Below are 27,040 nucleotides of genomic sequence, written 5' to 3' on the forward strand. Positions count from 1 at the left end.
ATAATAAAATATGAAATTTTTTCCAAGTCCATAGAATAGGATACCGAAAATTTTACAAGTCCATATAATAAAATATGATATTTTTTCTAAGTCTATAGAATAAAATATCTTCAGCTTTTTTCTAAGTCTTTCAATTTACTAAAGTCCAAAGTCCATCCTAGTTTCGGCACCATGTATAAATTTGAAGTTTCGCGGGATTCACTCAAACACTCAACACTAATTTTAACTATTTATTTACTTTTACACAAGGCAAATATCATAACAATGATTTCTTATGTTTAATTACGAAACCATTTCGCCAGCGCGACTCAATCACGAGCAGCGCCATCTCGTGGTAATAAACAAAGATAAAACTATAACTTAACAAGTTAATACGAAATTAGACACCATGAACGGATTTTGATGAAACTTAGTAAACAGACAGGGTATGAGTTGATATTGGTGATAGGATACTTTTTTATCCCGATTAAATGCTCCCTTGGGATAAAATAGGAATTTTGATATCTGGATGGAACCGAGATGAGCGTTTAGTAATAAATATAGTCTCTTTACATGCATTATGCAAATTTAGCAATATTATATAAAATGACGCAAGGTCTACAATCGACCTTACGCCTCTCCTACTGTTTATAGGCGCTTACCATCAGGCGACCCGCCAGCTCCATTGCCGACTATGCCATAAAAAAAAGAATTAATCGTCGAATGTACATCTATAGATTCATCTATTGATATACTCCACAGTTCAACTACACATGATAAATATCTCATATACAAACGTGTCCACAGGAAGGAGGCAGCCTGACGAGGCTGCTGTCGGAGTACGCGGGGCGGCTGGCGGCGCAGGGCTGCCTGCGGGGCGCGCTGGCCGCGCTGCGCGGCGCGCCCTGCGCCCTGGCCGACCGCCTCGCCGCCGCGCTCCGCCTGCAGGCGCAGGTATACCGCCTTGCACGAGCTGGACCACACTCGGCAGCGCTTTTTTATGCTTTTAAATCGTTAGACTATGTGAAAATTCTGGCTTGAAAGACCAGAAATTTAAGAGCCCAAGAATAAAATAGGAATAAGCTTGTACACAGGAATTCAACAGGAATAAGCTACATGTTTTTATTTGAAGTCAAATGATAAGTTGATTTAACAAAATTCACATCATTTATATCCTAAGCATATCGCTAATAACACTATGATATCCGATGAGTCCGAAATTGTATACTAATAGTATTTATACTACTTGATCGATCAAATGGTCCTTTAATTATATTATTAAATTGTCATTAATTTTCTCCTTTCATCAGTTCCAACAACAACAACAACAACAACAACAAACACATCAACAGCCCCAACAACAGCAGTACGGTCTACGAACACGAACAACAAGCGAACAGTCTCAGAAGCGACAACCGATCAACAACTACATCAACAACCCTCCGCAGGGTGAGTGGCCAAATGTCACGTTTCACGCAACGAGCCGCCATTTTGTCGTCTGAATACGCATTCAATTTCGTTATTGTGTTTAATATATATGCGATGAAGCCATTACTACATAACTGATAAAATGTGTCATCATCTTATATATATGTTCCCATATATACCCTTATATGTTCCCACTGCTGTAGTGCAAGGGCGAGTTGGTAGATGTCGCTTGTCGTCGAACTTTTGATTCTAGGACGAGCCGGTTTCCTCTTTTCCTAAACCGTTTTGAGCCGTGGTGATATTAGACATGCGCATATAAATTTAAAAATCAATTTATTACACTCTCACCTGGTCTTGAACCCTCGATTTATAAATATATAAAATGCAACAATAATAAAATGTGTATAATTTAATAATTGTTAGCGGGAGTGAACCAATGGCCGGAAGCCAACCAGCCGCGAAGCGTTCCCGCGCCGCAGCCGCCGCAGCCGGCGCTGCAGCACTCCAGGCCCGGCAGCGTGGGGCCGCAGCCTGGTAACGTGTCTTTTCAACTTCTTTTATATTAAAGAACCAATTAAAAAACGACTTGTTCACTATTTTGTTCTCATGGAGAGATTTCTATATGAAACCTATTTTTTATGGCGTATTAATTATCTCAATTCTTATTATTACGAATATTAAAATGTTTGCTTGTAATGAACATTTTTAAATATATTATTACTTCTAAATCGAAAGTAATATGTTTTTTTTTTTTTAAATTGTAATATATTTACTATATTCCAGGTGGTATAACATCGCGGTCGAAATATAAAGTGGATCCATCAGTGCAATCAGCGCCACTGTACAATCAATACGGATTCAACAATCCAATCACTTCGCAACCATCCTACGGCTACAACAGTCCTCTTCCCGACCAATACAGCTCGGCCAGCGTGCCATCAGCCAACTTCACACCAATCAATCAACCAAACAACCCAATGAATCCCAATACAATCAATGCAAATATGAATCCAATCAATCCGCTTAATCCAATCAATCCAAACATGAATACAATCAACCCGCTTAATCCAATCAATCCAAACATGAATCAAGTGAATCAAAATATGAACCCAATGAACTCGCTTATGAATCCAAACCAATCTGGCCAGATGAATGGTAATTATTACGGGCAGGGAGTCGAAGCGACAGTCCCTGAGCCGAGCAACCCCGTGGCACCAGGTTGGAACGACCCACCTGCTCTAACCTCTAAACCCAAGGTATTTATTTTTTTTATTTACTTTTAACCTTTATTGTTAATTTTAATAATTCCTGTACAAAAGCTATATTTATTATATTTTTAAATATATTTCTTGTAGTTATTGCTTTATATTTTTACATTTATTTATATATCTAACACTTCAGTAAAAAATGAACTTCGCTCAAGCCGATATCGCTTAAAATAAGTTATTAATAATACAGCAGAGTGCGTACTCAGACGTAATGTCAGCCTCTCACGCGGGCACGCGACACTGGGGTCACGTTATGTCGCACAACCGTTCCGAGGTATTCGCATGACGGATGGACAAACTACATTTCTGATCGTTTTTTGTATTTTTATTTTATTCATTTATTTGTATCAGGTAAATTGTATACAGTATAACCTATTATATACAGGTGAATTTTTGTAACAGAGCGCAGGATACCCTGTATAATATAATGTTTTCTTATCTCTTATCGCTACTTGTTTCATTGAGTCACGTATATTTTTTGTCATCATTATCTTTTTGATATAATATAATCCTTAATAAAATTCAAGTATGACGTCATAACACACACCTATACAAACTTAAGGATTGAGCGAATATTGCTAGAATTATTAGCGACTTATACTTTCTTAAATGTTGTTTTAAGGGATTTTTATTACGTCATCGAATCTAAATAGAATGTTTATTTATTTATTTATTTATTTATTTATTCATAAAGTAACAAGTAATTTACAGGTTTTACCCCAAAGCATTACATGTTTAGTTTGCATGAAAAAATTTAAAAAATAGGATACAATTTTCATTTAACACTTAAATATTTTAAAACATTTGATTTATATGTATTCAAGGACGTATTAAATAAATCTGTCTCCGGTTGCAAAGCGAGCAAATCGTTTACTAATTTTACTGACCGCACCAACGGGGCATTATGGCCGCACACAGTTCTTACGCCTTGCTGAACAGCAAGGAAATCACGACGTCGCCGTAGCCCTATCCCAGGTGGAGCCGCTGCACTATAAATACACTTCGGGGGAATTTTAAAGGAAATTCGTTCAAGTCCTAATTGGTTATCTACGCCACCATTCAGCATTTGATAAACGTGTACGAGTAAAATGAATTTGCGCCTTGATTCAAGACTGAAAAAGCCTGTCATTCCGTACACATACAAAGACGGGTACATATATGGATAGTATCCATACATCTGCTTAAATACGAATCTACAAAATTTTTTCTGGACCTTCTCTAATATTAAGATATATATTTTCTCATGCGGATCCCAGACAATACAATTATATTCTAAAATACTTCGGACGTATGCCTCGTAAAGAGAAATAGTGCATTTTATATGAGAAAAATTTTTACTGGTTCGAATTATAAAACCGAGAGTTTTTAAAGACTTATTGCAAATGTTTACGATATGCTCCTTAAATTGTTAATGTTATCGAATTTCATCAATTATTCAGTAATAACTTTGAAATAAACTGGAGTTTAGTATTTTATTGTGTTTGATTTTACGCGAGTATTATACAATTAGAAATTAAAGACTTTTAAACGGATTTTAAACGCGATTGATTCATTATATTATTAACCCGACGTTTCGAACACTACAGCGAGCGTGGTCACGGGGAGACCACATTAATAATATAATAAATAAATCGCGTTTAAAATCCGTTTAAAAATCTTTAATTTCTAAACTGTAGTTTGTTCATCCACCCAGCATGCAGTTTGGGAAGATTTTATTGACGAAACGTGTTTTTTCAAAGCATGGTGTTATCATAAAACTACACAAGATCATTAAATCACCATTGAAGCGGTAATGGGATTAAACTGACTGACGTTGCAGTGTCTTGAAAGGTTTTTGGATTGGTTTTGATTTGATTCTTGCGGTTATCATTCGACAGACAATAGTCACAATGCGAAGCGTCAAATCATCTTTAAATATTTTAATTTAGACACCTATAAACCTGGTGTGACAGAAGGTTGAATATCTCTTGTACTAATAAATCTATAAGGTGTTTCGTTGTAAAATTGCGTTAAATGTTATATCCCCGATAAGATTAGTGGAGTAGTGTTGTGGACCATTTATGAAAACTGTTACACAGTATTTTTTGTTTGAACTTAAACTGGAACATAGAAATTCTGGTCGGAAATAATTCATTTTAAATTGGAAGGCTTGTTTTATAACCTTTTCTTTTGTAGTTTTGCAGCTTAAGAAAAACAATTAAAATGTCATTCATTACTAAATTCGTGAAATAATATAAAGTTCATCCGAGTTAGCTAGTAATCAATTCAACCACTTAACATTAAAATAAATTGCAGCCCAAACCAGAAGTTCAGCAACAGGCACCAATAACGCATCCGCTGTTCGGCGTGGAGCCGGCGCAGCATATCCCACTTAATCCTACATTCCCGGGCCAACAACAGCAGTACCCTGGACAGCAGCAGTTCCCTGGGCAACAACAATTCCCTGGGCAACAGCAGTTCCCTGGGCAACAACAATTCCCTGGGCAACAGCAGTTCCCTGGACAGCAGCAATTCCAATCGGCTCAAATGCCGGCGCCTTACGGACAAATGTATCAAGAGCAATATCCCGGGCAGGCTTCTGATCAATATCAAGGGCAGTACCAGCAAGCGTATCAACAGGTGTGTTTCTTATATTTTAGATGAGCATTTTTATAATTTTAAATGTGTATGATAGTATGATTAAAATGATGTTGAATATGTTAAGAGTCCAAGGAATGTTGTCGCTAAAGAACAATGAGACAGTTTTTTGGAACCATTTTTATGTATGTATTAGCTCTGCTCTGTAGAAACTGCTTTCCGAACCGGTGGTCAATGTTAAAACTGTGTTATGACGATTCAAAAATGCTTCTATAAGAAGTCTAACTGAATAAATAAATGTTTGATTTTGTCTAATAAATAATAAATTGCAAATTGTTTTAACGATTCCGCGTTTTAAAATTATACCAAAGTCCCTCTCATACGTTTGTCGTTTATAATGATAATTTTGAGCTGTAGTAATGTATGCTATAATTTTGAGTGTACGTCGCAAAAACGAGGGAGGGCCATTCCATTGTAGTTTTTTTTGTCTTTTTAACTCGATAACTTCGTGGGTTTTCAATACAATTACGTGGTCCTTTTTGTGTTTGATGCAATATGGTTGTCATTTGGTTCCATTTTATTTTTAGAGTGTTCCTACCCACTAGAGACTCCGGTGACCTAATAAAGTAATAAAGAATTACATTACTTTGATTTGATGATATATAGTCGAGGTTTTGGGGTATCCTGCGAATCCTGTAATAGAATCAACAAGTGTTTTTTCATCATCAGCCCATATAATATGTTCCCACTGCTGGGATATAGACCGTCTATGAGTGTTCAGGCTATTATTTCCCCCTACAGGCCAAGTTTTGAGGCTATTATTTCCCCCTACAAGAACTTTTGATACTTGGACATGCCGGTTTCCTCACGACGTTTTCCTTCACCGTTACGAACAGTAGTGGTGTTATCCACATGCGCAACTACAATTGAAAAATCGATTTCTTGCTCGGCCATTCACGAACCCCACACTATCGGTTTTACGTCTGAGGTCCACTGAGCCAGCACTGCTGTTGCACAAGTGTTTATCTCCCCACAAATGTTCCAGGAGGAGAGTCCCGCGGCGCCGGCGCAGAAGGGCCCGATCCCGGAGCAGCACGTTATCCTTCAGACCGTGTTCGACCAGCTCCGGAGCGACTGCTTGAACAACACCACCAACGCGGTGAGTCATGCGACTACTATACTATAGACTATATATAAATAGTTTATATCACTTAGTGAAATTGCAGCTTTGGATGGTGAATGGTTTGAAATCGGTCCGGAGGTTTTTGCGTGAAAACGTTACACAGAATATAAAAATCTAGGTTAAGCAACGGTTGGCACGGTCATAAAATGGATGGATGGCCATTTTTTTGCAGTAGCTCTTTAGCTAATTTGAAAGTTTCTAAGGATATTTGCTACTCTTCCGCGCATAATAGCCGATCGGATCTATATGATTTTTGGAAGAGATAGAGATAGAGGGGAAGAGATGAGAGGTTAAATGATCAATAATATTATTGCAGATGACGAAGCGAAAATTACAAGACATTCAGAAAAAGTTGGAGAACCTCTACGATCTGTTGCGAGAAAATAAGGTGAGTATTTATTTACAACTTGCATTGTTCATTTCTTTAAATCATGTTTTGGTCAATGACAAAATAATTTATTGTACAATATATTTATCAATATTTAATTTAATTTAATTAATCGCGTTAAAGTTTTGGCTCAATTCAATTCTGAAAAACGAGTTCAATTTGAGAAAGAAAGAAAGAAAGAAAACATTTATTTTGACACAGACACACACACACACACACAACAAATCATATCAGAAAACAACAGCATACAATAACCGTAGCAACGCCTAGCCTCTCGGCCACCCGTGATCCTGCCATAGTAATCGAATTTCTTCTACTCTTTCGGTTTCATGTGCCTAAGGGGCACCCCACGCCATCTATTGAGATGATTAAGAACCATCACAACCAATACGAAACATTATTTCAATGATTACAATATTGTATCGATGGAACGCGGCCTTTGTTAAATTTTTAATTTTTAGTTTTATATTTATATATTCAAATTCTCATTTATAAAGCATTTCAATGCTATAAAACTAAAAATTAAAAAAGCATACAATAATTCAAAAAAAGAAGAGAAAAACAAAAATTTATAAATCTATATATATAAAATTCTCGTGTCACAGTTTTTGTTGCCATACTCCTCCGAAACGGCTTGACCGATTTTGATGAAATTTTTTATGCTTATACGGTATCTATGAGAATCGGCCAACATCTATTTTTCATACCCCTAAATGATGAGAGTAAGGCAGAACAGCGTTTGCCGGGTGCAGCTAGTAATATATGTTTTTTTTCTTTATTCTACCGCACTTGGCCCTGGATTAAGGGCCGTGAACCGAAAATTTTAGGTATTTTAAATGATTTTTTTTGTAATTGCAGCTCGCAGAGAGCTCTTTGTCGTCCCTGCACTCTTGCGTCCAATACATACAGAGCGGCAACTACCCCATGGCCCAGCACGTGGTCACAACACTAGCCGGCGACGTCGACTTCGCTCTCGTAGCTACGTTCCTGCCCGCACTGAAAATGCTTATAACATTCGCGACGGACACCCGATAGTCGAAGCGGGTCAAAATCGAGAAATTGGATTTTTTTTAAATGATCTTTGACTTGCCATTTTTGACGGGCTGATTCTTAGCTGGAAATGTCGAGGTTCTTTTTTAAATAATGGATTTAATATGTCAATTTTGCGTTATGGATGATTGTGTAGGTAATTAAATTGTTTTGGTTCAAATTATTTTCAGTGCTGCTAGCTTAGAAGCGATGACGAATAAATATTTTTATTTGCGTTCTTTCATACAAGACATTCATCATATCTTTCATACATACAAGACACATAAGATGTTGTATAAAATATAGATAAAGAATGTTGCTTTAAAATAGTTTAAATACAGTGACGTTATTTTATAAATATATAAATATGTTATATTTTCCTCTTGCATCGTTATATTCCAGTGCTCTTTTTATATAAATGCATATTTTAATATAAATTCATTAACTTAATTTCGGCTATGTTGTATATTCACCGTTTATTATTATTAATTAAAATAAATTTTTAGTAAATTTAATTACATTGTTATATTATAAAATATTATCCTACTTGTATGACTGTAAACGAGTGTATGGCTAATATATACTTAAGTAATTATATTTAATATATTAACTAATGAAATATATTTTGAGAAATCACTGGTAATTTTATTTTTACTCTTCCTTGTTTTTCAGAATACGAGAAAATTAAGAAAACTTGAATATTTTTATAGAAAAAAATGATTGATCAATATCAATATGTTCTTTAGTTTTTAACTTAAAATTGCATTTTGTTGAAATTAAATTATTAAATTCATTAGCAGTTTATGATGCAGTTATGCTGCATAGCAAGTTATGATGAATTCAGATAAACTGACGATACCAGAGGAAAGCAAAAGGAAAATTACCCATTTCTTAATAAAAGTATTGGCTACAGTGAATAGTTGATCTTCATGACATAATATGATATATTTTCTTAAAATATATACAGTGATGGAGACTGTATGAGGTCGACCTTCAGCCATCCAAATCTAACGATCGTGATTTATATACTAAATACTTATTATTTATAAACATGCCTATAAAATAGCTTGCCTATCGAAAAGTGCTAATGGCTAATCTTTAATTAATACATAAAACCTCTATGATAATCAATTGGTACGCTTGCTCATCAGATACTTGTTGCAATTTTTTAATTATTACCTATCTTGCTTGTCAGATAACTATAGCCATATCTTAATCAGGAAGCAAGCCTACAAAAGCATATTATTATCTACGATAAAAATTATCTGCTGATTTCAAAATTTTTTGATCATCATTAGAGTGAAAGCGATGAAAATAGAATTGATCAAAATTAACTTAATAAAAAATATCCATGAATACTTTTCTCTAGGAAAGTTATCATAAGCGAGTTTATGAATAAAAAAATGTTCTTGTTTAGGTCTCATTTGGTTATCAAATGAGTGAAGGTCGACCTTATACGGCCTTTTCCTTACCCTTGCTTGACATTCCTTCTTCCCAGTTAATTCCTTCCTTATGCCTTTCCTTATACATACATACCCATAAATTTGAAAAGGTCAGCCTTATACCAGCATTTATCTTAATTTTTTTTTATTTTTTTCGAACTTCACACAATAAAATGAAATTTAATATTTAATATTCATAATGTAATAAGTTGACAATAATAAATACTTTATTAGACACATGAAACATATGTTTTGAATTAAAAGTTTTATATCCTTAAATGTGCATTTTATTTAAAACGAAGTGCTGATTAAATTACATTATGAGTCCTAGATTTATGACTCAAAAACATTAATATTTCCAAACGATTGCTTTAACTCTCTACTCCCGTGAACAATTAGTGAAAAACGCATCCGAGGGATCCTGCGTTCCCTCGCGTTTAAGTATTTTTAAAAGCAGTTTTCTGAGAGCGAGGACATTAAAATTGCTATAAAATCTTAATGGTAAGGGTTCTAAAGCGATTCAGGGGATGCATACAATATATATAGGTACATGTAATTTTAATTGATAATAAGTATTATGGACCGATTTTGTAAATAAACGGGTATCAGTGAAGGCACGTGAACAAGACATAAAATTTTAAAAAGAATAAGAAATTTTACTAGAGATTTTCAGCAGATTGGGAACTATGATGGAATATAAAATCGCCGGGAAACTCACGTAATATTATCATGTAGTACAAAATGTAAATGTAATACTAAAGCATAAAATAAATATAAACAACGTTCCCACATGGTTTGCGGTTAATATTGCGGTCGGCCGAGACGCATCGCGGCTTTCTTGGGGCCTGTGTCCATTGTGATACGGGAGGGATGGATCCCTAGATATAAGTTGAGCTTTTCTGGGATATGGGGCAAATGCATTCTCAGTTTACTTGACTGATTAGTACGACGTGATATGAACTAGAAGCTTCGGTATATCATTTCTTAATCTATTTTCTGCAAACTTTCGCTTCACCAGATTGTATTTATTCCCAAAACGTTACTTGTTTTTCCATCGTGCCATGTATTGATAAAGAAATATATCCGTGTCTGAATTAGTAAAAATATGTACGTATGCCTGAGTTAGTCCTATTGTTTAATTCCACAGTTCCACCTTTAAACGTTCATCATATAAGTGGCCGTCCATACTAAAACTATTTTTTAATTACCGTGAATCAATGAACCGTCAAAGCACTACAACGGAGCCCCGGCCCGTCGGCGCAGCTCCGGATTAGCTGCTTATAACGAGGTCGTCTTACACGGCGCCCGTACCTGCATTGTGTGGTATTAAAAATAATACGGTACAGATATATGCCACTGGATGTCATCCGGTGTGAATATCAACAATTCTTACATAATACGTGATGACCTGTCTCAACGAGCGGGATTGAATTTTATAAGAATAAGAATTGTGTTTTTTTTTATTAGTCTGTAGGTCTGAAATTTGAGTCCTGTCTCTTCCTTATATACTGGACATTGGCGGAGATGTTCAAAAATATTTGACGCGTATTTTTAATTAGGTGCGCTTGCAAGGGACGTTGCATATAATAAGGTATGCATAATATGCGCTCCATTTGTACTGAAATGATTTTTTAAAATTCTTTAACCGAATAGGCGGTAATTCAATAAGTCTGTTGTGGTTAACGACGCTGTTTTAGTTCTTTTGTTTTATTAGATAATTACACGCGATTTTAAATTTCCCGTCATATCCAGAAATTAAGCATCCCCAACAAAACAAATAAAGCACGAGACGTTTATGGTTGCATGTAAGGTCTTTGTTGCAATGATCACAATATCGAGGTAAACTTGTATGGTTTTGTGTGGGCTCGGTTTTCATCGTCTAGAATACGTAAGCTATTGTTAATATATTCCGTTGTTCATTTAATTTGAAAGCTTACGCAGATATGCGATGTGATATGAAGGGTGAATTTATAGTTAATTATGAGGTTAGGATTTGTTGATTGATTATTGGATTTTGTATAAGAACATTAGTTAAAACAATGACTAAAAATGGAACAAGAATGTTTCATACTTATCAGAATATATTATCACGAAATATATTGTCTTTGCAATCTTAATATTTATGTCAAAAATAAGCGCGATAACGGAATCAAAATGTGTGTTTTATCTGATTACAAATAATGCATTGACGTAGTAATTTGATTAACTGGCTGTTTATTGTATGGTATTAATTTGTGATTTATTTGAGTCCCAGATAATTCCGATTGTTAGTATATACTCTAAAAATATTTCCATGACATAAATGGGAATTCAACACAATACTTATGATCGTTCCCAATATATCTATGTAGAAAAATACTTAAAGTAGGTACACTGGGTAATTTAGTGCGAAATGTATGATTCAGTATACGTATGACTTTATTCGAGTTTTATAAGTACATTTATTGCACAATGAAATAAATTGAATTCAATGTGAAATAAATTATAGAAGTCGAGCACGCTTCGGCACGAATAAAGCCGGGTGCCGCCGGGAAACTACCACACCCATCACCCCATAGAAGATCTGTGTGAAATAATTCGTTTTGTGAATGGGGAAGCCGGAGGCCCATGTTTTTCCTACTTCCTCCTGTCCTTTCTTTTATTCTGGTCACTAATCCTTTCTTTATCCCACGCCTTTAGAGTCAGCGATCCACGTGAAGAGACGTAGAGCCTCTGCAGATGGCCTGACACCTGTGCAAATATCCATGGACCGGTAAGGCCGGCAAGCACCTGTAACACGTCCATTTCACGCCATCTTCTATGGGGTTGTGGTACGTTCCTCAGACCGAGCTGGTCTCAAAATTATGATAAAATTACTCATAACGGTCTAGTCATTCTCAAATGATTCAATAATGAAACAACATAAATTATGAGAATATAGAAATTACTGGACATATGTGTTACTTTAATCTTTCAGATAACAGATTGACGTGCAAATATTGGTTATGATAACGGGACGATGTCATCGCAAGTAGGTAATGAAATAAAGGTGCAGAATTTGAGCACTGGAGCTGAAAATATTGATGATAACTTGTAATTAATATAGATAATAATAAGACACATACATCATGATCAGGCAAGTGTGATGAATATTATAAGGAAACGAATGAAATCTTTATTAAAAAAAGGAATATTAGCGTGTATGCACGCTATCAAAGGGCTCAAGCTCTTAAGCTTATGATTCTGTCGGTGGATATATGCATAGTAGCATAGTATTATAAATAATGCAGGTGTATACAATATTTATTTATTTAAAAGAAAACTTACAGTTATAAATACAATCTAGCAAAGTGAAAAAAGAGAATAAGGCCAAATACAAGTTTTCACATGTATTTGTTTTATATTTCATTGTACATTATAATGTAATTAATGTTTGAAATTAGCCACATATTTTTTAAATTGATGCTAAAGGAGTAACAAGGCCATTTATACAATATACAATAATTAATAGTGGTTAAAAAGAATAATTGCTATGCAATATGGATGTTTAATTTACCCTAAAACTTTTTTCTGTTTGGATGTGCGCCTACACTGCACTGTACAGATTTAGTTTTAGAATAAAACTAAGCCGTTTACGCTGGACAGGACACGTTGTACGTATGGACGACAACAGGGCTCCTCTGCGTCATGTCATTTTATTTCATATATGTATGTTTGCTCGATGGAGAACCAGATGGGCATAGAAATAGAGGAAGAACGAAGCTCCGATGACGTCGAACAGGACCTGAAAACGATTGGTGTGAAAGCTGGAGAGACCGAGCTGGGAATTGAGAGAGCTCGAAGAAAATACTGAAATAGGCCAAGGCCCACTTGCGGCTGTAGATCCTCAGATGATGATAATGAGGCAGATTTAGTGACAAGAGTACCAGGTGGAATTTTATTCAGAAAAAAAGGAAAAGATATGATGGATATCCAATTGATGAACTCACAACGTCAAATTGTCACAAAGTCTTCGAAAATGCAATAGAAGATTTTTAAATAAGTTTGTTGTTAACATAAATATATTTATGGATCTATATTCGTAAGAAATGTCAAAGCTGCTTCCTCTTCGAAAATCTACGAAGCACAAAATTTGGACTTTATAAGCTAGTTATAATAAAAAACAATTAAAAAATCAAATAAAAAAGAAGTATAAACAAATTAAACTGGCCACCTGAAATTACATTGTAACAAAATTTAATTTAAGGGAAAAATTATTCTCTCATCAATTAGGCTAATCAGCAAAAGATAATATGTGAAATGTATGTTACCACATGGGGTATGACATGAATTACACATAAATTTACATAAAACGAGTAGTAGCTTATTAATTAAAAACCGATTTAATCTAAATAATTTCTAGATATTTATTGTGCTCAGCTTCATGGAGGAACTGCAATGGTTTAATTTGACTGGCTAACCCCTTCTTTTCTTTTCACGGTAAATAGGCTCTCAAAGTTGAGTATAACGTGCCTATATTATTATTTATTCCCATCGACAATACTTCCCGTATCCCTTACCCTAATACCCCTAACCCTTAGACGGGAAACGCAGGAGTCCCACTTCTGCAAATGTTCATGGGGGGTGGTAGACGCTTACGCTACTCACCAGATCAGCTGTATGCTAGGACAAGAAAATACTTTATTAGTATTATATTACCCACGAATTAACATCAGCTGAAAAAGCAAAAATTTCCCGAACGAAAATTTATCTTGAAATAAATGTCTGTAACTTTGTAGCTTACGGAGTATAATGAGGCAATAAAGCCTTATATCCGAGCTAACTTCGATTTATGACCAGTAAATGTGTTTATATCCTTTGAGAATTTCCTTATAATTATAATCGTTAAACTGGATCTTTATACTGACGCGTAAACCGTTAATATTGTTGTGAAATAAACCGTTTTAAAGCGGTCATAAAGTGCCTAATTTCAATAATATTACCCATAAAATAATATAAACCAATAAACGGAATACAAATTTAACTAGACGCTGCCCTTGCTTTACCTGTTAAATCTTTCATATATCGTTATTACGTAAAATAGTATAAACCATTTCTAGAGGCTGAAATTTACTTTCAGAGTGTTTACACGCGTCACCACAGTTTTTTCAGTTTAATACTTTACTATCACCCTTACTGGGTCTCAAAACATATTATCGGTATCAAATTTTGTTTAGAACTATCGAATTAGGCAAATTGTAGAACAATTTGATCATACCGTCATAATTTCGTTACGAAAAGTCCGATCTGAATAATTTAATTTGGTATTTACATGCAGATAATTAATCAATCTTATTTATTAAAAAATTAATTGGATAAAGATTAATATCTCGATACCAATTTCACCGCTATAAATTTGACTCCATTACTAGATTTTTTAGAAACTGTTGTGGTTTTAGTATTATAATAAGATACGTTTATAAGCTATTAGTATATATGTGACTAATCATAAGTATCTACATCTAATATATAACATATTTTTTTTTTTTATAAAATGTTAAATGTTATCACAGCGCACGCAACATAATGACTTTTATCGGTAAAATTTAGTTACCTTGGATTAAATTTTACCGATTGAGGTAGGATATCTGATTCTTTGAAAATTTAGTTATATATCCTATATGCATTTCCTACCCTATCGACTATATCACTCGGGAATAAAACAGCTTTCTATTGTTGTATTGTTGAAAGAAGTTATGAAATTGGTCCAGTAGTTTTGTGTGATTTTAATTGCAAACATACACATAAAGCAACAGTTTCCTTTTTATTATATTACTTAAGATAGTGTATAAAATGGAGATGATTACTATTAATTATAAGATATTATTTTGCTGTCATAGCGTTTCTTATTTGGGTATAATTAAGTGGACTGAATTTACAACATTAGGACTATGTAATTTCAATATCTAGATTAAATTTTTCCAGATTATTTTTATGCAAACTAACCCTTTAAAAATAGAGTCATTGAATCTGTTCCTTTCTCAAAGACGTTATTATGATACCTTGCAATATAAGGTCCTCTGTAGCAGAAAAACATTAAATGTAGATAAAGACACTACACGCTAAAACAAAAACGTAGCATTAATCTAAGGAACACAAAAGGACGAATTGCGAGCGCCTGGAAGAAATAAAAAGTCCTCGCCCAAGGGTTTAAGTCCTGTTTTTACGCGTATGATATATTACGGCACAGGACAGCTGGACAGAATGTTATATGTGAATATATGTTACTTACGAGGCTTATGTGACTTAACACAGCATTTTTATATGATTTTTTATTGAATTCCAAAGGAAGAAGATATCAGTGAAAACTGACGCTTACCTAATATATGAATGTCAAAGTAAATCCTACTAATATTATAAATGCGAAAGTTTGTAAGGATGTGTGTGTGTTTGTTGCTCTTTCACGCAAAAACTACTGAACCGATTGCAATGAAATTTGGCACGTAGATAGTTGGACAACTGGAATAACATATAGGCAACTTTTTATCCCCATATTCTTACGGGATACGGACTAACGCGGGTGAAACCGTGGGGCGCAGCTAGTTAGTTGCTATAAGTTTAAGAATACCCAATTTATATTTTTATCTTAAGAAAATATACAATTTGTTTGCTCATAGCGATAAGACGCCCTCTGTACATTTGAAGTTACCTTCTGTCCCTTGATATTGTATAGTTTACAATAAGGGTTTTTTATTCATTTCATTTAATTTGCATGCAATTATTATAATTGATAAGGAAATTAAGAAAGATGAAGGAAACTCAACCACTTAAGCCTACGTGTAATGCGGTGTAGAAATAAGTTGCTATTAGCATAGTTAATGCAATTTTGATGTAGAGTAAATAGTGTCATCTTGTGTACAGAGTAATTCGCAACAGAGATTTGTAATTATATTTCATAATACAATTTAATTGTGATTCTTTTTAAATAAAAAATACAATAAAAAGTTAATGTAATGTTATATACGTAAAAACATCAATAAATTGCATTCCACATAATAATTTTATTAGTTCTTGCCAGAACATCGACTCATAAGTAACTTGGTGTCATTATAATATTGTATTCCTTAAAATTATTATAATTCAATTAGATGAACAAAATTTATCGAAACATTTAATTACACTTTCACATTAACTCACTCTATTTAAATTGTCTCTGTGAATGGTTTAAAAGTTGACTGCATTGCAGGCAGATAGCAAAGGTGATAACAAATTTACGTCTAATTCACAAGATTTTCTCTAGATAACAGTTATCTTGTTATACATTTAATGCTATAAAAGCCATCTGCCTCTTAACAAAAACATTTACTATTAGATCGCATTCACAAAAATGGTTTCCGACTTCAGAAAGAAGAAACTGCTCCACGTCTTCACTTCCTTCTTTGACAGGAATGGAAGTGGTTCAATTGATAAGAAAGACTTCGAACTGGCTGTCGAGAATATCTCTAAGCTGCGAGGCTGGAGCGCTGGTGATGCCAAATATAAGGAAATTCAGGCGTCTCTCATGAAAATATGGGATGCTCTGCAAGGAAGGGCTGATGCTGACAAAGACGGCGAAATATCCGTTGACGAGTGGATCGCAATGTGGGAGGAGTACGCCAAGAACCCCGCTGCCCCTCTCGACTGGCAGAGCCAGTACTGCAAATTCATCTTCAACCTCGAAGACGCGAGTGGAGATGGTGCCATCGATGGAGAGGAATTCTCATCTGTGTACGCTTCCTTCGGCCTGAACAAGGATGATGCACTAGCCGCTTTCAGGAAAATGTCCAAGGGCAAAGCTAACGTATCCTGGGGAGAGTTCCAGGAGCTGTGGAAGGAATATTTCACCACTGAGGACGTGAACGCCGCTGGCAACTTCATCTTTGGGAAATCCAATTTTTAGATCTAATTCTTTAGGATAAGTGTTGAAGCTGAGAGGTGGCAATTGATTCAGTATTATCGCGAAGTGATCTGGTTTTCAAAATTGTGTGGTAGGCGTATTTCTAGTATGCATTTGAATAAATTTTAAGGCAATGTACTGTGTTTTTATGTTTATTATGTAAGGAAATGTAAGCAAATGGTTTTTTAATTAAAACGATGTTGCAATTCCCAAGAATAATAGGATACCCAATATGCGAAGCTGTCTAAATATATTACAATAATGTTTATCGTTCTACCGCTTGGCATAAAGTAATACACCTCTCAAATACAATATCAAATTACCCTGAGGAGTACTACAGCATAACACTAATGCGGTAGACCATAGCAAATGTATATTTTGCATCCAATAGAATACACAAGGTTAATTGAATTCCATTATCAGATCAATCGGTTACTGCAGTGATAAATTATGGTTTATCACTTTGGTTCTAGAAACCAGTGGCAATTTTGATCATGGTCGATAATCCCTACTAGCATTATAATTGCAAAAGTTACCGTCTGTCTGTAGTACTTCATGCTTAAGCCACTGAACCGATTTGGATAAAATTTTATGTAGTTTGAGAGCCGAGAAAAGTTCTGTCTTTTAGGATAGTTTTTACCATAGTAATCTATTACTATATAGGCCCTTCCTTCCTTCCGACAGTATGATATTTGTATAGCGTTGCACTGAGCAATAATTGCAGCTAAACAGACTAGTATTTTAAACCGATTTAAAAATAGGAGGTAACTCAATTCATGCGTAAATGTTTTAACAAAAACGTTCCTCACGATGATATTATAGCAAGGTTTCTATATATTATATACAAAAAACTAAAGTTTCGTTACATACACACAGGAATATAAAAAAAATACAAATAACGACATAGAATGTCATAAATACGACATAGAATGTCAGAAAACATACGACATTCGTTTAACTAGCAGAATTGGCAATAATGGTTTTGCTAACAGTTCCAAAGTCCAAACCATCGAGACTTATGAGCTACATTCGTACATTACTAGATTGTAAGAAGCACTCGCTATAAAACCGCATTAACCGACTGCACTGGGCGATAAAAAATTCTATAATCCGGGACAATTTGGCAAATGAGTGGCGTCCCCTTCCCACCGCCGTTACATCTCTCTTTATCGCATTAGACTTGAATTGTAGAATACATTAGGATATGTTACGCGTTTCCGAAGATTTATTTTTATTGGGTAAATGGTTGAAGAAGAGTAAAGATAGATAAGGTTTTATTTGGTTCATACATACGTTATACTGTAATAATTATACTTAGAACTGTTTTAATTATTTCATAACTGACTGTTGCTCATTAGTTTATTTATTTTTAGATAAAAACAATGCGATTTTATTAAAATCGACTAGACTATAAATAAAAAAAGTGTCATAAATAATAACTAAATATTTATTTTAAAAAAGTTAACATTATATAGGATGTTATCCATGCTAAATCATGAAACTATTCAACCATATTTTAGAAAATTCAGAACGCAGTTCTGCATTTTTTTCACTAACAATCATTTGTATTAATCTGAATCATAATAATATTTTACTAACAAAATATTATTAAACTATGATACGAACCCACAAAAACCACGTCTCGCAACCATATTTTTCTACTCTAAAAAGTACAAGATCCATGTAATAGTAAGTTAGGCCCGTTTTCTTTTCCTCACCCATCACAGTCCATTACTTCTTTCCAATCGTCAATCCTTTCCTTTTCCCTTACCCCTTAAAAGCGGGTAGCATATCTGCAGAGGCACTACCTCTGTGAATATTCATGGCTGATCGCTTACCATCAAGCGAACCACAAGCTCAGTTGCCCGATATGATATAAATATATCGGGCAACTGAGCCCTTCTTTTTGGACCTTTTGTATCAAGTTGTTACGTAATTAGCTGTAGCATGTAGACAAAATGTTTATACAAGTAATTCATGTTATATTAAATGAGATAAATAGCGCATCAAATAATATCCGCTGCATGTAGGAGGGCGTGTCTAAGATCATGACAGATGCGTTCTAACTGTCAGAGAGTGCCAGATTCCAGCTATGTATGTGTGTATATGCAACTAACATTATGGTAAATTGTTAAGGGAAAATTAACGTAGGAAGTAACTTGTAGTATTTTAGTCTAGGAACTGATAAATAATGCATAGGCACGGTTGTAGTGTCAACTCTTATATTTTAAATAATGCTTGTATCCAATCGACTTCGAAAAAGGAGAAGCAAACTCTCAGTGAGTTACTATGCTTTTCCTCTTATAAGCAGGCAATCTGCATATGCAGAAATCCTCCTTTTGCATATGTCAATGGGATCGCTTGCCATCAGCTGCTGTTTTTTGGTACCCATGAAAAAGAATAATGCCTGAATAGACAAAAAAATACTCAGATTGGTTAAATTCCACCTTATGATTTTATTTCTTAAAGTATATGTTTGTTTAAGTAAAGGATTTTTTTATGATTCAAACAGTAGTCTAAAAATGCACTTACGCAAGCGCTTATTTTAAATCAAGATATTAACAAACTAATTAATAACTAATCATGAAACTGCATTTATAAAAGTATAAGGTCATACTTTGATTTACGCACGTTGATGTTATCTTGGACCTGGAAATTATTAATTATCAAGCGATAGAATCTCCAAAAGATGGACGGTGTTCTGCAGGCGTTTCATTTAAATAATTTTTATTTAGTAGTGTAAGTGTGTGATTAAGAAATTTTATTATATTTACGAGCTCGACTGCAACGTACATTCATCTATTTACATTTAATATTTTGTAACTAAAGTTGTAAGTTTGAGGAATATAAATAAATATTATTAAAATATATTATTATTATACGTGGGAGTTCATGGGCGGTGGTGATCGTTCGACATCAGGCGAACCACCAGCTCAGTTGCCCGCTATGACATAAAAAAATGCGTCGTTTAATAAATATAACAATTTAATAGTCAGTAATATTATAATCATATACTTGTAGTCACATATTTCACGCTTAATACAAAGTGGATTGAATCAATACACACATAATTATACAAATACCTTGTAATAGTTACTTGTTCATATAATACTTGCACGTTTATTTTCTTGTTTCTGGGTTATGGGTAGCGTGATCAATTCCAATCACAAACAAAAAACAACGGAGGGAAGCGGTAAAGATATGAAACCAGTGTTATATCACCGAATAATAAGTACAAAGCAATTCCTATTATGTAACATTTACTTTACATACATTCAATTGTTATAATGATAATCATTTTTAATTCAAAACTAAATCTAGTAATTATTTTTTTGGAGTGACTCTCTATTGTACAATACCATCCAATTTTATCAATAGATTGTATTTGTCGTAGTATATAAAGCTGTATATACTATCAACTGCTTAATTATAACAAAATAAATCAAAATGTTGTCTGAACTGAGAAAGAAAAAATTGGCTTGGATCTTCAAGTCATTCTACGATGCTGACGAGAGTGGTTTCGTTGAGAAGAAGGACTTTGAGGAGGGCTTGAATAGATTAGCCAAGCATCAAGGATGGAAGGACACTGATCCTATTTACGCCAAGGTCAAGGAAGTGGCCGCTGATATCTGGGAAGGTTTAAGAAAGATGTCCGACGTTGACAACGACGGTAAAGTGACTCTAGAAGAATGGATGACGATGTGGGACTTCCAAGGCACAGAACTGCCCGAGTGGAACAAATTATACGCCAAAATCATCTTCCAAGTCCAAGATGCTACCGGCGACGGTGTTATAGATCAAGATGAATACGTGCAGGTCCATTCCGCATTCGGAGTGCCGAAGGATGTAGCCGCGGAGTCGTTCAAGAAGCTATCGCAAGGCAAGTCGACTTTGAATTTGCAAGAGTTCGAAAAGTTATTCACTGAGTTCTTCTTGTCCGATGATCTCAACGCCCCCGGAAATTATATTTTCGCTTCGACTAAATTTGTTTAATTGGTTAGTGTAGCTATGTGATGTTTAATCAATCGTGTGTTATTTATTGAAATATAGTGCTTTTAATGATGTTATTTTCATTGTTTTTATTTTCTAATGCATATAACGTGTTATGTGCAGATGTTGTTTTTTAAAAAATTACTAATTTTACCAACTTTAATTATTAATTTTTTTTTATCTGCAATAGTTTGCTTATACAATATATAGGGTAAAGGTACATGTTTCATCGAAATAATAATATTTAAAATATAATATATGAAGAATTAATTGAGTATTTGTAACAAATAATTTCGTAATCACTTTGAATGATAGCAATATCGATAAAGATGCAATGCAAAAATAACATTAAAGATTATTGATTACGTTCAATGAAATTTTCGCAAAAAATGAAAAGAGAAAACTCTATTTCGTAACAAAACATTTATTTTATCTGTTATTGGATTGGTATCACTTTTGATGATTTACTTTTATATTTCATGATGGTAAATTCAACGTTTTTGATCCACAAATCATAATGCATTGTCAAATCCATTATATGATTAAATTTACAACCGAGACAATGATATTTTTTAAGTTTATCACCCGATTATATTAATCTTCGGGCCTATAAAAGGGGGCTTAAAAAACCTTACATTCAACTTACTTGAAGCCTTCTGCTCCATTCACGTTCAAAAATATCACAAAATGGTGTCCGACTTCCGAAAGAAAAAACTGCTATTCATTTTCAAAGTAATTTTCGACGCCGATGAAAGTGGTGAAGCTGAGAAGAAAGATTTTGATCTCTTTTTGGAAAAAATCTCAAAACTTCTAGGCTGGAAGGAAAGTGACGTGGTGTACCAAGTGGCTCGGGACTCGCTTGCTGAAATTTGGAAAGGCATATCTTGTGGTGCCGATGTTAATAAAGATGGTAAAGTAACAGCGGATGAATGGTTGGCCATGTGGGATTTACCTGAGTCGGTGTGTCGTTCTTGCTTCAATGATTGGCAGAAATTGTTCTGTAAAGTCTTCTTTTATATACAAGATAAATCATCGGATGGTGCTGTGGATTGTCAGGAATTTGTAGACGTCCATGTTGCTATCGGTTTACCGAGAGAAGGGGCGAGTGAAGCCTTCAAAAAGTTGGCACAAGGTAAGCCTAGCATTTCATGGGAAGAATATCAAGAACGCTACGCTGAATACTTCTTGTCGGAAGACGAAAATGCGCCTGGTAATTGGCTTTTTGGTTCAGATAGATTTAACGAATAACTCCTATATTTATATAATTTGTAAGCAAATAAATGTTTATTAAATTTGTTAGAGAGGCTAAAATTTTCCACAGCGTTACCAAAATCACAAATACCATGTCATAATCAACTAGTGTTGTAACGATTGTAACCGTTAGTTACATAATAAAACATTTATCAGATAATAGCAAAAGTTATCGAATACAATATGTACTTCTACCGAAATAATTTATCGATCCACAAATCAGGATATTCATTACGTCGTCTTTCCTATCAATTTGATTACAATTATCTTAGAAAAAGTTATAAAAAGACGATTAATTTAAGCATAAATGTTTATTGCTTTACGTATCGATAAAGTTGAACAATCAAAATGGTCTCCGAATTTAGAAAGCAAAAATTATTGCATGTTTTCAAGATTTTCTTTAACGGTGATGCCAATAGCGTAATCGAGAAGAAGGACTTTGAAGATTCACTGAAGAGGATTGTACAACTGCAAGGATGGAAAGAAGGTGACATAACCTACAAAGTGGCTCAAGATATTATGCTCCAGATTTGGGATGGCTTCCAAGCAGCTGACGCTAACAGCGACGGGAAGGTAACCGGCGATGAATGGATAGCAATGTGGGACAATCAAGACAAATATGACTTCCCAGAATGGCAGAAACTGTTTTGCAGAGTCTGCTTCCACATCAAAGATTCGGCCTCAGATGGTTCCTTGGACGCTGATGAGTTCATTAGGGTTCTTACAAACGCTTTCGGTGTATCCAATGATGACGCCAAATTAGCATACGAAAAGATTTCACAAGGCAAGTCAGGTATCTCGTGGGAAGATTATCAGAAGTTGTTCATGGACTTTTTCGTCGCTGATGACGTCAACGCACCTGGAAACTACGTGTTTGGAGCAGCACCCTTTTTGAAATAAATACTGATACAACATTTAGTTATTGCGTTTCTTTTATACATTGTAAGTTGATTTTTTAAATATACCAACTTATTGTAAAATATATTTCCTTGCTCACACAAAGAAATATACAGACGCTTCAGTTGGCAATTGAGAAATCTTAACAAAATATTATTAAATAGTTCAGGCAGTCTTCCTAGTTTTGTGTTATTTTTAACTCGCGGAGATTTTAATAAAAGTTTTATGTCCGCACCGTCTGGATTCTTTTGAAGTTTGCAAGTCAAATAATATTGAAAAGTAATTTTCTTATACAAATACTAGCCGATGCCTACGACGTCACTCGCATTATATATTAGGTTTTGATTTAAAAATATAGTGGGAGTAAATAAAAAGTTTGAAGACTACGGACGTGAAACTGAATTGCCATTGAAAGTTTCAAAGTAATGTCCTGCGTCTCGAACGTATAATTATAAATTTTCCCTCAAGGCGAAATTTCTTTACATACTCAATTTTTAATCATTACATTAGATTAAATTCAAATTATATCGATTACATGATTTCAAACAAGAAGACGAGTCAGAAACATAAAAAAGAAAATCGTAAATTCTAACAAAAAGTTTCATTTGCATTTTCTAATGAGGTTAAGACAGCCTGCGGGGAAGATTACAGGGGTCAGTTATAAATAATGAATAATTAGGGAAATACTAAATAAAAGTGGACATTTTTGAATACGCCGAGTGCTAATTATAGCTTGAGCGTGACTGTGGGACTCAGGCGTTTGCTGTGGTGCAAAGTACAAGAAACGAACGAACTGATAAAGAGGAACGCCAATATTATTATAATAGTGAATTAAAATTAAATATTTATTCCAATCAAATAAAATGTTTCCTGCAATTAGTGCATCCAAACGAACAAACCATTAATATAGACTATAAAATTTATTTATCTATTTATAAATTCAGCACGTCGTCTGATGCTAGTTTTTAGTCCTGAAAGCGTAGCAAGCAGAAAGAGACTGTAGTACTAATATAAATTTTAGCGGATTAAAAATAGTGGTGGCACCACTGTGCCATTTCTCACTACATGAGAAAGCGTGCAAAAAATAAATTGATATTTCAATTATTTACCTGCGCATGTAGATAACATCACACGTGGGAATATGTATGGGCTAAAGATATAAGTTTATGATTCACACCACACCCCAAGGCACAGGCAGTTTGCGGCCCTACCTGAAGTGGCTTTTCGAATATTTATAGCCACGTTATTACGTGTAATCGCTGTTAAAATCTGCCCCCCTTTATTATATGATCTCCGGGACATTTGTTTTAGTGTGAACCGTGCTGAGAACTGTTGGGAAATAAATTGTTCTTTCGCCTTTCACTGCTTTATAATGTTTTAATAATGTTGAATGGAAAGGAGATTGATAGTTAAGACGACTCTTATCCTCTGTGATTTTTAAACAGTTACTTGATGTTTCGTTACTATGATAAAGGTTTTTTTGAGAATGTTTAATTAAGGTAGAACAGGGTTAGCCGGGTAGGCCAGTATGTATATAGAATTGTTTTATATTATAACATAGGAATCTCTTTTATTAATGTAAGATAATATTTTATTGGAGCATGTAATTGTATTTTTCTTATTGGCTTTGGTTTTAATTAAAAAAAATATACTTATTTAGTTACTACAAAATTTATGAGAGACATCTTGCCGAATCGAATCTATTAATCCACCATCGCAAAACACCAGATAAAAATCAAACCGTACGTGATACCACATATTGTTTCTCTCACGAGCAGAATTCGAACTATCAACGCTTAGAATTAAAATCTTGACTGATATATCGCGTAATATTCGGCGAAACGCGGGCCGCCGTCGAAAAGGGAATTAATGTGAAAACGTCGCGTGTAAAACATTGCATAGTTTCATATTGCGTATTGTTAACGGTACGTGCGAATGGACAATATAATTCTTGCAGAAAATTTGGACTAAACTAATTATTATGAGTACTCTAGACTTTCCAGTTTCCTTTTCTTTATCCGTTTTAATACATTCCTCCTTTCCAGACGTTAATCCTTTCCTTTTTCTTTATCCGTTATGACATAATGAAAAAAAATTGCTGTGGGTATAGCATACTGTTACTCTAGGTTTCTTCCTGGAAATCCATAAATACATTCTATTGTATAAGAAATCCTGCTAATATATATGCTATATATTATAATATAAATGCTCTTTCACGCAAAAGCTGCTGAAAGGATTGCAACGAAATTTGGTACGTAGACAGCTGGACAACTGGAATAACATAATATAGGCATCTTTTTATCTCGATATTCCTACGGGATACGGACTTACGCGGGTGAAACCGCGGGGCGCAGCTAGCAGTTATATAATTACGAAAAGCCCATAGCTAAGTAATATTCGAAATAATCTAGTCTATGAAAAGGTTTCTAATATATGACTCGCAGTTTCAGACCCGCAGCAGGGCTTTGTGTTGAATAACACTTTTAAGTCCTGCCGAAGGACCATGAATAACACTGGGGGATCTGAGCGAAACACTGTTATACTTTTCAAAGATTTATTCTTCCCGATTTGCACTGTACACTTTTAACTACACTATATTACAACACTGCTTAACTAACACTGTATTTGTTGACTACTGAATGTACTGGTTACTGGATACTGGTTACTGGATGAACTGGTTACTGGATACTGGTTACTGGATACCAACCCTTGGTACAAGATAGCTTATACATATATTGTTGAGAACTTTACTAGCGTGCTCTAGCTTCGCATAGAAGAGAGCAGCGCCATCTGGCGACAGTGATCGAAGTTCTAACATACCGCCCGCCAAGACCAGATTGGTCTTAAAACAAAACTAAACTTATCTTGCAATGTTGACAGTGTTCCCATAAGTAGAAATAACATTTGAAACTTAATCACTGGCTTATTCAACAGATAACAAATCCAATATGTGATTAACAAGACATCCAAGATAATAAATAGAAATTTAAACATATGTAAAGTCATAGATAACACGGTATATAAACATTAAATAACAATATGACTTTGTGATGGGCGAAACAATTAACTTTGACACTGGTCTTTTAAATGTTGTATTTTTACCTTTTATAGTAATCACTCTTACTAAACCATCTGGACCAGGGTGCTTTGCTTTTATAATCCCAAATAACCACTTGGAAGGAGGGAGATCATCCTCCTTTACCAAAACCACATCCCCTTTATTTGGCTCCGGCGTTACTCGAGCCCATTTGTACCTTCGATGTTACGTATTCATTTGACCATTTCTTCCAAAACCTTTGATACATATTTTGTGTCATCTGCCAATGCCGAAGGCTACCGATAGTATGATCTATGTAGTTACGATCTGGAACTGTTAATAATTGTTCCCCCACTAGAAACTGACGCTCTATGTATTAGCTATTTATTGGACCTGTAAAATCCACTCCCTTTAGATATTAGGTGTTTTTAGCTGGATACTGAATGCAATGTAAACAACGATTAATGTGTTATTTTATAAGATTCTTAACCCGAATAATCCCTATGTTTCTTAACCCGAATAATCCATATGATGTTGCTGCGATAAAATGATAGGATGTTTTACATTATATACCCTCATACCAGCGATAAAACATATAAGATGCTGACGCTAATGCATCAATATGTGGCGTCACTGCCGTTTAAGTCTAGGACCGTGATTTAAATATCTTCCATTAA

General features: G+C 34.5%; 5 protein-coding genes across 5 annotated transcripts in view; all 5 read left to right on the forward strand.

Moving 5' to 3' along the window:
• Positions 1-8,479, forward strand: part of LOC119839965 (protein transport protein Sec31A) — a 25,147-nt gene extending 16,668 nt beyond the window's left edge. The window contains exons 21-29 of the mRNA XM_038366433.1: positions 787-933; positions 1,290-1,428; positions 1,831-1,941; positions 2,191-2,663; positions 2,866-2,949; positions 4,971-5,294; positions 6,298-6,411; positions 6,752-6,823; positions 7,682-8,479. Of these exons, the coding sequence (XP_038222361.1) occupies positions 787-933; positions 1,290-1,428; positions 1,831-1,941; positions 2,191-2,663; positions 2,866-2,949; positions 4,971-5,294; positions 6,298-6,411; positions 6,752-6,823; positions 7,682-7,858 (1,641 nt within the window). The 3' untranslated portion in view covers positions 7,859-8,479. The remainder of the gene's footprint in view (positions 1-786; positions 934-1,289; positions 1,429-1,830; positions 1,942-2,190; positions 2,664-2,865; positions 2,950-4,970; positions 5,295-6,297; positions 6,412-6,751; positions 6,824-7,681) is intronic.
• An 8,160-nt stretch (positions 8,480-16,639) lies between these two features.
• Positions 16,640-17,191, forward strand: LOC119840084 (sarcoplasmic calcium-binding proteins I, III, and IV-like). Its single transcript, XM_038366589.1, has one exon. It carries the CDS (start codon positions 16,640-16,642, stop codon positions 17,189-17,191), a length of 552 nt encoding a protein of 183 aa, XP_038222517.1.
• Positions 17,192-20,635: 3,444 nt separating this feature from the next.
• LOC119840230 (calexcitin-2-like) lies at positions 20,636-21,181 on the forward strand. Its single transcript, XM_038366745.1, has one exon. It carries the CDS (start codon positions 20,636-20,638, stop codon positions 21,179-21,181), a length of 546 nt encoding a protein of 181 aa, XP_038222673.1.
• A 684-nt stretch (positions 21,182-21,865) lies between these two features.
• On the forward strand, positions 21,866-22,426 carry LOC119840231 (sarcoplasmic calcium-binding proteins I, III, and IV-like). The gene has a single exon (XM_038366746.1). The coding sequence runs from the start codon at positions 21,866-21,868 to the stop codon at positions 22,424-22,426; it is 561 nt and encodes a 186-aa protein (XP_038222674.1).
• Positions 22,427-22,777: 351 nt separating this feature from the next.
• Positions 22,778-23,329, forward strand: LOC119840232 (sarcoplasmic calcium-binding proteins I, III, and IV-like). Its single transcript, XM_038366747.1, has one exon. It carries the CDS (start codon positions 22,778-22,780, stop codon positions 23,327-23,329), a length of 552 nt encoding a protein of 183 aa, XP_038222675.1.
• The last annotated feature ends 3,711 nt before the right edge of the window (positions 23,330-27,040 follow it).

The sequence above is a fragment of the Zerene cesonia genome, chromosome 5 (genome assembly GCF_012273895.1).
Source record: "Zerene cesonia ecotype Mississippi chromosome 5, Zerene_cesonia_1.1, whole genome shotgun sequence".
Classification (NCBI taxonomy): Eukaryota; Metazoa; Arthropoda; class Insecta; order Lepidoptera; family Pieridae; genus Zerene; species Zerene cesonia.

Coding starts and splice junctions, on each gene's coding strand:
- LOC119840084 (XM_038366589.1), top strand. CDS start 16,640: ATGGTTTCCGACTTCAGAAAGAAGAAACTGCTCCACGTCTTCACTTCC.
- LOC119840231 (XM_038366746.1), top strand. CDS start 21,866: ATGGTGTCCGACTTCCGAAAGAAAAAACTGCTATTCATTTTCAAAGTA.
- LOC119840230 (XM_038366745.1), top strand. CDS start 20,636: ATGTTGTCTGAACTGAGAAAGAAAAAATTGGCTTGGATCTTCAAGTCA.
- LOC119840232 (XM_038366747.1), top strand. CDS start 22,778: ATGGTCTCCGAATTTAGAAAGCAAAAATTATTGCATGTTTTCAAGATT.